Source organism: Schistocerca americana, chromosome 5 (genome assembly GCF_021461395.2).
Source record: "Schistocerca americana isolate TAMUIC-IGC-003095 chromosome 5, iqSchAmer2.1, whole genome shotgun sequence".
Taxonomy (NCBI): Eukaryota; Metazoa; Arthropoda; class Insecta; order Orthoptera; family Acrididae; genus Schistocerca; species Schistocerca americana.
The window spans coordinates 235,357,274-235,369,602 of record NC_060123.1 but is presented as its reverse complement, the minus strand read 5'-3'; the positions used below and the strand labels follow the sequence as shown (position 1 = coordinate 235,369,602).

At 37.9% G+C, this 12,329-nt stretch overlaps 1 protein-coding gene across 1 annotated transcript in view; it reads left to right on the top strand.

The window, feature by feature from the left end:
* Window positions 1-12,329, top strand: part of LOC124615980 (fatty acid synthase-like) — a 394,674-nt gene that overhangs the window by 310,086 nt on the left and 72,259 nt on the right. Inside the window, exon 26 of the mRNA XM_047144185.1 lies at window positions 7,741-7,923. Coding sequence (XP_047000141.1) covers window positions 7,741-7,923 — 183 coding nt within the window. The remainder of the gene's footprint in view (window positions 1-7,740; window positions 7,924-12,329) is intronic.

Genomic DNA, 12,329 nt, shown 5'->3' with positions numbered 1-12,329 from the left:
CGTGACATCTGAATGTTTTCAATAAGCAGTCACTTGCGTAGCTTATTTTCAGAAGCATTCAATGTAAACAGTTTTATCTGTCTAATGCTTAGCATTTGTAATATTTCCATTTCACTTGGACAGCTTGAAGGATAGCAATTATAATATATTTTCACTTATTTAGCAAAACATAAGAAGTTTGTTACTTAGAAAAGATGAGCTGGTCATACCACTGCTGGAAATGAAAAAAATCTAAGAGTATTTATACAGATGTGGTATGCGTAACCAGACGATCATTTGAAAGTCATGTAAATTGAACAGGTGCACCTGAAAGGATGAAAGTTAGCACCCCTTTACTGTAGGTGTAATACAAGGAAAATGGGAATGGCTGTACACATCAAAAGTAAAATAAAGTCCCTAATCATGAACCAAAATGAGTACTGTGTTAAACAATACTTTCAGTGCTGTGCATTTGCAAGTACATGTATGCAGTCCTGGTACATGATGAAATGTCCATATTACAATACAATAGCATGCTGCTAGAGGAGCCAAAACCAAATGATACAGTCCATTGATAAAGTTGAGTATGGTAGGGTAATTTGTTTTCAGGTGCAGTGAATATGTTGTAGCTGTGCTAAACAAATACAGACAGCTAATGGGATCATCTGGACTGGCCTGACACAGTCACAATATTTCTACTGCTTCCAAAAACAAAACTCCACTTTATTGATGGCATGTATCATTTTGTTTTGGTGGCTCTAACAGCATGCATGCTATAGTACTGTGGCACAGAGATTTCAATGTATACAATGGCTGCAGATGTGAACCAAGCATTATTTTTGCATGTGAAATTTGAAGTTTATAACTGGAATAGAATTTAGAATTTACGAGGTGAACCACGTAAAGAAGTTTTTGAAGGGCTCACAGTAGTTGAGAAATTTAATTCTTTCCCCTAAAATTTTTGTACATCATCATGAATACAGTTTTACTTGGTGGAGGCCATGAGCAGTGACAATGGAAGCCAAGAGAAGTGGTGATTAACATCTGTGCTCAAATTATTATGTGTCAGGAAGAGATACAGAGGACTTCCGCTCCAAGCAGAACATAAATGGATACTACAAGTAGTACTGCGAAGTCTTCACCACTCTATCAAACGTGCAAAAATAACACATTATGCACAAAAATATTGAAATTCCAAGAAAAAATTAAAAGCAAATTGGAGCATTATTTGGCATGAACCAAGTAAACTTGGTAAGACAAATGATGTTAAGTTACCCAATGATAGAAACAGACAGATGATGTTAAATGTATAAGGGGTGATCAGAAAGTTTCTGTTTGAGAGCTTTGCTGCAGCATATATGCAAAACAGTATCGCTCTGATGCAGATGTATAAGCACCGACTTGTAGTAAGGGAATAGTGTGGCATTCATGCCTTTCCAACATGCATGGTGTTATTACCAAATGTGTCCAAACAGAATTAATATGCTGTTTTCTTATCTTGGCTATTGAAGGACAAACACGTAGCCATCCCTTGAAGAGTAGAGAATATGTATGGAGCAGTATGTCTGTTTAAACCCACCATTGTGCAAGTTCCATGCCGATTGCCATTTGACGCAAAACATCGGTCAGTCTGTGAGGCCAGCCTCCAAGTATTGCAAATGTTGTAACGCAGAAGTTACACCAACTGAATTGACAGACACTTGAGCACCTGCCCCACAATTCTGATCTCTATGCATGAAATTATTATGCCTTCATTCCCTTAAAAAGGGCCTGGAAGGGTCAACAATTTCTGTTGGATGAAGATGTGCAGCAGGTAGTTACTAATTTCTTCATGCAGCATAACACAGTGTTTTACAAAATGGTCATCATCAACCTGGTGCATCAGTTGCTCCAATGCTCATGATGATTTTGCCTGATTGGCAAACTGATTCTGGACTGTACAACCTTTGAACAGAAACATTTTGATCAGACCTCATATATCATTGGTCACTAAATTAAATGAGTTCTTCCTGATAACAGCTGAAAACACAAAGACCAAAAATTGACTGCCAAATGGAGGAGATCCATTAGACTTCTTAGACAGCCATAACATATTCCATCACCATACATCAGTGTTGCCAAATCACCTATTATGAAAGATTACAAAAATCATTAAGATACTAGAAGATGATAACTATTCTAGTTATGATGGTATTTCAGTCAAAGTACTAATATCTTGAACTGATTTAATAACATCTACCTTTTTGATGTATTTCCTAAAATACAGAAGTATGTAGTAGTAACACCCATTTATAAAAGAGAAGAAGAGCAACTGATGTCTGATTGTAGACTCATCTCCCTTCTTCCTGTTTCTCAAACATTTTTGAGAAGATAGATTACAACAGAATATTGGACCATCTCTCTCAGAGGTTAAACAACTCGGTTTGGCTTTTATAAGGCTTTCCTACTGAGAAAGCAATATATGATATCTATAAACTATATCTAATATAACTAGACAAGAAAAATTATCCTGCTGACATTTTCTGTGATCTTGCTAAAGTCTTCAGTTGTATAGATCACAAAGTTCTACTATCAGAACAGAAATGGTATGGCATTCAAGGCATCTCCTTGTTGCACAGAATCTTAATTTAACAGTAGGAAACTGAATGTCACATTAACAAATAATACACCAGAGATAATGTTTAAATTTTGGATGAGAAGATATTAAAAAAATGTTGTCCCATAAGGTCTGCTGCTTGGCTGACTACTCATTTTGAGTTACTTAAGTAAGTTATGCAGGACATTTGAAAAAACTTCAAAAACTGTGATGTAGCTCGATGATATAAATGTACTGATGAAGTGCTGATACATCTATATCATACACAGCTACAGAATAATGGGGCTGTTTTACATCTGGTTCACAGCAAAACAGCTTAACCCTTAGTCTTACAAAGATTCATATTACAGAATTTCCAACAAATAAGAGGTGCTTAAAGGTACTGAGATCAATATGCAACTACTGTTCCAAGGCATCCAGATAGATAATAAACTCTCTTGGCACTCTGTGGATAAGTTAAACAAGAAGCTCAGTTCTGCCTGCTTTGTACTCAGAGATCTCTCTTATTGTGTCGATCTGGAAACAATGCTGCTTGCACACTTTTACACAGTACTGGCCGACGTCTTACTCTCTTGCAGCACTGCTGCTAAAGTAAAAAAAAAAAAGTATTTATTTTATAGAAGTATGAAGGAAGCATATTGTGAAGTTGGTAAAAGAACACATACAATGTCCAGAACTGAAAATATCTACATCTCCTACTGACATCCCCAGATAGCAAGGAACTATTGTACTTTTATTAAGTGTAATAAGTGAAATATAGTAAAAAAAATCACAGTTTCTTTGGGATGAAAGTCTGCACTACTTGTTTCAGGGTGACAGTCAGACACTGATATTGTTCTGGAATGTTCTTACATGAACAAGGTCTGTGAGGCTGTGGTTGGCAATGAGTGGTAGGTTGCTCAGGGATGGATTGAAGATAAAGTCCAATGAGGCAGTGAACTTGAAAGTCTGTGGACACTGTAGTGAGGTGTTCCTTGTTGGCTTGGCAATCTGAACTCTAACTGATGAGCTCTAGAGACATCCAGCATAACATGGAGCGTGAACTGACTGCAGAGCGTTGAGCGGCAACCTAAATACCTGCTGGCAGACAAATACCGGCTTGGTGCTTGAGGTACACATGACTCACAGAAGTGAGCAAGTGAAACTATGATACCACTGTTTGTAGCACTGCTTATGTCTCTGGTGATGAGGCTGGCACCACAAAGTACCATGGTGGCTGCTGGAGATTCGCTTGACAACCACCCGGCATGTTTGTGTTATTGTTGCATGTTTACATCTGATCTCCAGAGATAGCATTGTTAGTGGGCCAGAGCTTCAGCAACCTGTGTTATGTCACTGTACATTTGGTGGCTATATCACAGGTAGTATCCTGGGGTACAGCATTTCTCCACCAAGGTATGGTGAGGGTTTGCATCAAAATGTCCAGGAGTTCACAGATGGAAGGCAGGAAATCCTGCTAATGGCCTGAGTAATGTTCGCAGTTGAGGAGTAGCTGCAACTCTGTACAATGGAAGAGGGCCCTGTGACAGCACAGGGGACCTTGTGCTTGAGGAGTTCTGGAGAGATGACTGAGCAGAGGCAGCACAGGTCGTGGATTGTCAGAATTCATGTTGCATCCTGTGACATCGCTTGCATGATAACAGTGCAATAGCATGAAGTGAGTGGCTATTCTAGTTGGAGGCCAGCAGAGCCAAAGAGGCTGGTGGAGCTGAGGAGACTGATGGAGCCAGGGAGCTGGTGGTCCTGGTGCCAGTGCCATTGTCACCATTGCCTTTGTGTTGGAAGGACAAGTGTAGGGTGCACTGGTGACTGATGCACCAGAGGCATATGTACTGGTGGTGGAGACGCCTACTAATGATAAGGATTAAGAACAGACAGGGAGCTGAGAAGCAGCATAGAGGATGTCACAGATTGTCACTATGCAAAATTGGAGTTGTAGGCAGGATGACAAATGATTCCTGTGGTACTAATGGAGGTGCCTCAGAATAGTGAGTGTGTGCAGGAGCATGAAGAGTCTTATAACAGACACTGAGTTGGTCCCATAAAAGAATGAAGAACATGGTAGTGAGATCTGCACCGGAGTTGTGGAACCAAGACTGCGATAGACAGGAGCACCTGTGTAGGAGAGGAGAGAAGCTCATTGTGGAGTATCATTGTGAATCGCAGAGGCCATAAAATACTATTCCAGTTATATGAGAGAGGTGGGCCATGGTTCTAACTCTTTGTTGAATTCCTGAGGTAGCAGTGGCTGTGTTGTCCATGCCATGCCATGGTGAGGGCAGCAACTGGGTGGGTTAACTACTGTAATAGAATATCAGAGTCATGTAAGTGAAGCAGTAAGTGTGCCAATACATGTGCAGTTGTAGTGACATACTGGAAGGGGACAGTGGGCATTAGAACATATGCCCTGAGAAAACAGCAACAATGTAAAGTAGTGTGTAGGTATGGAAGGCAGCTCTGCTCATGTACTTAAGGGCAAAAAGTCTGGATGATAGTAACTATTGGGAGTAATCCTTAAGCCAATTATCTTCATTGTCTTTGTAGGTGGAATGAGGATATTAAAACTTTGACCCTTGATACAGAAAACTATTACTAAACTGTGCCAGCTGTGATCCTCACTGAAACTGTAGCGATTGTGACTGGAGGGGAACAACACACTACTATTGATGTGCTGAGGTAGCGAGGAACTAATGCACTTCTATTAAGTGTAATAAACAGGATATAGTAACACAGTTTCCTTGGGATGTCTGTTCGCACTACTTGGCTCATGCTGAAAGTAGCCACTGGTGTTCCACTGGAGCATTCTTACTCAAACAAAGTCTGTGAGGCTGTTATCATTGTAGAGCACTGCTCAAGGATGGATTGAAGATAAGAGTCCAGTGAGGCAGAGAGCTCAAGGATAGGTTGAGATGTGATCCAGTGATGCAGGAGCTCAAGGACAGTAAGGACATTCATACAGACTATGCGTCCCTAACTAGAATTCAGAATGGAGTGTTACACTGATGTAAAAGTCTGTAATATGTTACTTGTGAGCACCAGGCAATGAATTTTGAAAAATAAAATGAAATAATACCACATTAGCTGCTCTTTCTACAATTTATCACAATGTTTGGACTTAGGGATCTAAATTCCATGAAACTCTTATTTGAATTAAACAGATCCTGACTATGTCGGTAAGAAGTCAGCTTTTAGTTTGTGTAAAGCTACATAAATATTTTGTTTGAAAAAATAGAGGAAACAACAGCTAAGTACTATAAGAGGAAAAGTAATGATTTTTTAAAAAGTTGTTGCTTTTAGCTGTTTATGTACAAGTTGACTCATCCCAAATGCCTTTTGCTGTGAAAGAACTTAAGGAGGGACTGAATTCAGTTAAGATGGAAAAGAAAATGGAGTTGATAATATATGTATGGATTGGATCAAACGCCACAGTGACAAAAAAATAGATTTTACAACTCTTTAACAAGTACAAATGGTGTACTAGTAATATAGGACAAGTCAAGTGACATAATACAAAGTCATTGTGAACATTTTATATATCACAGAAATATTTATTTTTGATGAACAATTGGTTGTGGGTAATATTACCAACTGAATTTCACTAGTATAAGTTCAAGTGGATGCTCATAATAGCAGGATGAAAGGAAGGACACATTTTTATCCCAGTGCCACAAATAAATACTTAAATTTACTTTTTCTCATTTTGATTCAAATTAAAATACAAAATTTTTATCCTCATCGCATAAGTAAGTTCAAGTAAATACTTGACAGCATGGAATAAATGGTAGAACACATTTTAACCTATGATATAAATAAATTTAGATTTTATGATTATAATTTTTGCTAGGGATACAAAATTTTGTCTTCAAGACATAAGTGAGGATTTTCTTTTAAGAGTATTTTTTTCTTTTAATTTTTTTAAATCTAAATGGTTTCCTCTATTTTTACTGAAAGAGGCCTTGCTACTGTAGGAAGTCATTAATTTTATAAAAAGTTTGTTCTCTGAGGAACTTTTTGGTTTTCTTTTGAATACTTGTATTTTATTAATTTCCTTTTTTTATATTGATGCAAAGCTTGTTGTATCATTTTATTCCTGATTCAGTTACTCCTGTATGGACTTTTGTGATAGTTGCAGAGCCTAGGTGGAAATTTTTCCCCTGTCTTGCTTTATGCTTGTGAATATCACAGTTTTTCTGGAATAATTCTTTGTTACTGGCTACAAACATCATCAGTAAGTATATATATTGATTTGTATCCAGTAAATATCCTGAGAGTCTTAAAGAGGCATGTGCAACATGTTCTGGTAGAGACCTCACATATTAGGCTCACTGCTCATTTTTGTAGTTGAAGACTTTTTCAACTCTTGTAGCATTTCACCAGAAGATAATACCATAGGAGAGTACAGAATGGAAATGTGGAAAGTATGGCAAAGCAACAATTTTCTATCAATAATATGACAAACAGCCCTCAGGGCAAAACATGCATTGCTAAGAAAGAAACCAATAGTGAGTAACAGTGATAGAAATTCACATATAGAATTGTTGCAAATTGTATCACAAGATTATTCTACAGCTTCCTCATCCATCGCATATCTTCTTATTTAAGAATTACTTTTTTGACTGTGGGTATGATGTATTTTGCCAGGCAGATTCTTATTGATAAATGTATTTTTGTAGGTTTTTTGTCAGATAAGAATATTATGCTTCCAGAAGGCTGATCATGCTGCATTAACATGAAAAATGCTGTGAGAATTATATAATATCAAATAGTGCTGCTTTTTATTGTTAAAAAGTTCCTGTAAGTTCTATTAACCTTTTACAGTGCTGTGTGTTCCTGATGCTTCCAATCTCAGTTACTCTTTTGTGAAAATTCAACTGAAAATAACAAAATATGTGTATCACCAAACCAGGAAGTAATTTCATGAGGAGTCTCGCAAGGTTTCTTCATAGAGTCATAACTTTTTCTTCTGTAGTGTAATGACATTTCATCATAACATTACCTCATACCTAGTTTGTTTTTGTTTGCAGATGAGAGAAACATTGCAACAAATGGCAAATCACATGTATTTTTGTTTTTACCTCCCTGATTATTTTCTCATAATGGATTTATGAAATGAAAAGCATGTCAGGCATGGCGTAGTTAAAGTTTCTTTTGTTTGGTATTTCCAGGCATACTTCTCAATAAAGCTGTACGTTACCAATCATGATCCAGATAAAAAAATACTTATTCATTCTGGTTGCACACCATTTGGTGTAGCTACCATAAATGTGGCCTTGAAAGAAGGCTATAAAGTGTGGACAACTGTGGGTTCTGATGAGGAGCGTACTATCCTGAAACAGACATTTCCACAGGTAAGAGGTAACTGAAAGAAGAATGCTGCTGTAGTTAAATCTTGTATTACATTTTGCTTAACAGAGCTGATTCATCACTAGGTTAAAAACACTGAGTTTAGATGTATTCCAGGTGGTGAAGGATAACACTTTACAGGTTTGAAATATCTCGCAGTTCTCAGGAAACATGTATCAAAAGGAAATGTATAAACTTTTCTTTTCTTTCTCTCCATCACCAAGTTGGTTACTGGCATAATTTGTCTCAGATTGAATTTAATTGCCCAAAAGGAGGACTACATACTGAGGAAATCACAGGAAAATTGTCCAAATGATGCAAGACATAAGTAATAATGATAGTAAATAACTTTAAGTTTTGGATCTATACAGTCCTGTAACTGACACAAAATCTTTATGATGTGAAGTTCTATAAGGTACAGAGGTGAAGTATTTCAAACAAAGGAACTCCAGGTTGGAATATCAACAATTTAGGAAAAGATAAATTGCTACTTACTGCAAAGACGACACATTAAGTTGCAGCCAGGCACAATTAAAAGACACATACACATAAGTTTTTGGCCACAGCTTTCATCAACAAAGAGAAACACACACCACTCATTCACACAAGCAGGCACACCTCACATACACATGACTGCCAACTGCAGCAGCTCAGACTGGAATGCAACTGTCATGTGGAATGGAAGTAGCAGTCTTAAGGGGGTGGGAAAGGGGGATGGATAGCAGTGTACAAATGGGGGGGGGGGGGGGGGGGGGTGCATGGACTAGACTTCCAAAAGTTGCAGTGTTTGGAAGTTGCAGGGCAGGAAGGTGCAGAAAACAGTGAAAAGGAGAAGAGCAGGGAAAGATTGATGGGTGCATTGGCAGAGGGTGGCACACATAGAGAGTGGGAGATAAGAATGGGGAACAGGTGATAAGATAGAGGGAGTGGAACTGTTGAGTGGAGGGTGTGGGGACAGTATGTTTCCATAGGTTGAGGTCGGGATAATTACAGTAGCGGAGAATGTGTTGTAAAGATAATTACCAGCTGCGCAATTGAGAAAAGCTTGTGGTGGAGTTGAGGATCCAGATGGCTTCAGTAGTGAAACAGCCATTGAAATCAAGCATATTATGTTATTATGTTCAACTGCATGTTGTGGCACAGGTTGGTCTACTTTGCTCTTGGCCACAGTTTGACAGTGGCCATTAATCTTGGTGGACATGTGGTTGGTTGTCATCTCAGTATAAAAAGCTGTGCAATGATTTCAGCAGAGCTGGTACATGACATGGCTGCTTACACAGGTGGTCCAACATCTGATGCCACAGATGAGCCTGTGACAGGGTCTGGGATGTGATCCTTGTGTCAAAGAGCTAGTATTGGGAGTGGCTTAGGGATGGACTAGAATGTTGCGGACACCACTTTAGGAGGGTTGGGAAGAATCATGTATAGGATGTTGCTCATTTCACGGCATGGCATAGGATGTGGTTCAGTTGTTACCTGAGCCATCAGGATCCTCCCCCTCACCACCAGCTTTTCTGAGCTGCGCAGATAAAAGTTATCCTTACAAATCATTCTCCATTCCTGTAATTATTCTGGCCTCACCTACAGTAACAAATGCCCCACACCCTCCACCCAACAGTTCTACCCCCTCTCTCCAGTCATATCCTTCCCAATTCTGTCTCCCACCCTTTTTGTGTATTATCCTCTGCCATTGCACACACCCATGCTTTCCTGCTCCTCCCCTTTCTCACTCCGTTTTCCCCACCTCTCCACCTTCCTGTCTCAAACCTCCCAAAACTGTGCCTGTTGGAAGTCTAGTCACTGCACACTCTGCCTGACAGTGCTTCTGTCTCCCCCCACCAATACAGTGCTATCCCTTCCCTTACCCCACTGCTCCAGATTGCTGGTTCCATCCCATGTGACAGTTGCATTCTGGTCCAAGATGCTGGAGTTGGGGGTCATTTGTGTGTGAGGGGTGCTTGCTTGTGTGAATGAATGGTGTGTGTTTCTCTTTCTTTTTCTGGTGAAGGCTGTGGTCAAAAGCTTATGTATAAGTGTCTTTTAATTGTGTCTGTCTATAACTTAATGTGTCATCTTGATGGTAAGTGGCAATCTGTCTTTTCCTAAATTACGAGGTATTTGATGTATTCTTAGTTTACTGGGTGTAGGTTGCTTCCATTGTTTATAAAGTTTTGGAGGATATCATCATGTGAATTCTCAATCATTGTATATCATGCATATCTATTGAAGCTCAGTGAAGATTTGTTTTTAAGCTGTGCTGTGGATAAGATCTAAGTTTTTTGAACTGAGCTATTTGCATTTTGTTTCATTCAGATATAGTGCCAGTAGTGAAGAAATATTAGATTTGAGCTCCTTCAGTTTTTGTGAAGTAATAGCTACTGTTGGAAATATAAGATAGTTTCTGGTAGTTATGGTCCAAGATGATAGGCAATTTATCCATGATAACACCATGCCTGTATCCATGATGTCACCATATCTATTACCCTAGAATGTATCACTCCAAAACATGTGCTGTGTGTAATTCTGCACTGTCAATGCTTTATGTCATGAAATACATATGGTCCCAATCAGTGGTATGTACGTTGGTAACAGATTACATTGTTAAAAGAGAGGCATATCTTGGACTGTAGTTGTTATGTCACATGTTAGGTGAATCACAGACACAATGCTGCAGTTGGTAAATATGTAACAAGTGAGATAAAAAATATTAATTTGCACATTGGATTAATTTTATCATTTAGGGAATGGTGGGAAAACAGAGATTATTATGCTCTCACTTCGAAGCAGAACACACTAATAAACAAAAAATAATACTATCTTATGCATCTGTAAGATACTCTTGACACTATTGGTAGATGGGGCGTTACTTCTCATGGCCTGCATCTCAATAGAATAGGGAAGGATATACTGGCTAGGTTGATAGCAAATTCTTTAAGGGGGGGACACTGCAACTTTTTTAGGTTAGGCTCATTATCTACACATTCAATATTGAAACAAAATATATCTGAAAATGTTAAGCATAATATTTTTGAAGACAAAAAAAGTAACAGTAAATTTACTACATCAGAATATCAGAGGTTTAAAAAACAAAATTAATGAATTTCAGATCTGTTTAGATGAGCTACAGTGTACAAAGCCTGTCAATAATATTTATATTTCTGAACATCATTTAGGTAGTGAAATTGAAATGCTTAATATGGAATGGTATACCTTAGCTTCAAAGTATTGTAGAAAATAGATGGAGAAGGAGATGTTGCCACTTACATTAGAAAGGATCACAATTATAGAAATACTGACATTCTTAAATACTGTAGTGATCAGCATTTTGAAGCATGTGCCACACAAGTAGAAACACATGAAAGAAAAATAATTATAGTCACAATATGGCTCCAACTGGTAATTTCCAGCTATTCACTAAACAGCTTGATGCAGTATTAAATTTCTTAACTTCTAAAAATAATGAACTAGTGAAGATTTTAGTTTAAATTTTCTGGAGGATAGTTACTCAAGATCCATACTAGAGTCTCTTACCACTCCTTATAATCTCATTCCCATAGTACAGCTCCCAACCAGGGTTAAGGTACCAGCAGCACTGCTGTAGATAAAAGTTTCATAGATACTCCCACACTAGCAAACCATAGTATAAATCCAATATTTAATGGCCTTTCAGATCATGGTCCCAGTTGCTTACATTTAATATAGTGGGGTCTGATTCAACTAATAAGAGGAAGTGGAAAACTGTACAAATAATAAATGAAACAGGAACTGAAGGTATAAAAAACTGTTTGAGGAATACAGGCTGGAAAGATGTATACAATTCACCCAGGATAAATGAAAAATATAATTGTTTCTCTGATATGGTCATTGGTCACATTGAAAACTGCTTCCCTAAGAAAGTAATCAAAGCAAATAGGTTAAATTTTTCAAAACCTTGGATTACAAATGGAATAAAAGTATCTTGCAAAACAAAAAGAAGACTGTACTTAATGTCAAGGGAAAACAATGACTACAGAGTTGCTGATGCATCAGCTTGTTAGAGGACAAAAAACAGAGTTAACGATAAGAACCTAACCAGAAGTCACATCATACAATTGTTTAACGTCTATGCTCTGTAACTTATGGGTTACACATAGTACCAGATTTTTTAGATGAAAAGTCAGAAAAATTCACTTCTGTCTCATATTTGCATTCACTAGTATTCTTTGGCTTAGTATACTGAGAGTAACTCATCTTTGAGGATGAAAGTGTTTATTTCACAAATGTCTGTAATAAGGTCAATGCATGATGTTGACCCTAGAACCTCTTGTAGACAGTTTTTTAAACATTTGAGAATATTGACAATAATCTCACATTTCAGTTACTCCCTTATGAAGTTGATAGGATTAATAGAGTACACCGAGAAAGTTCATAG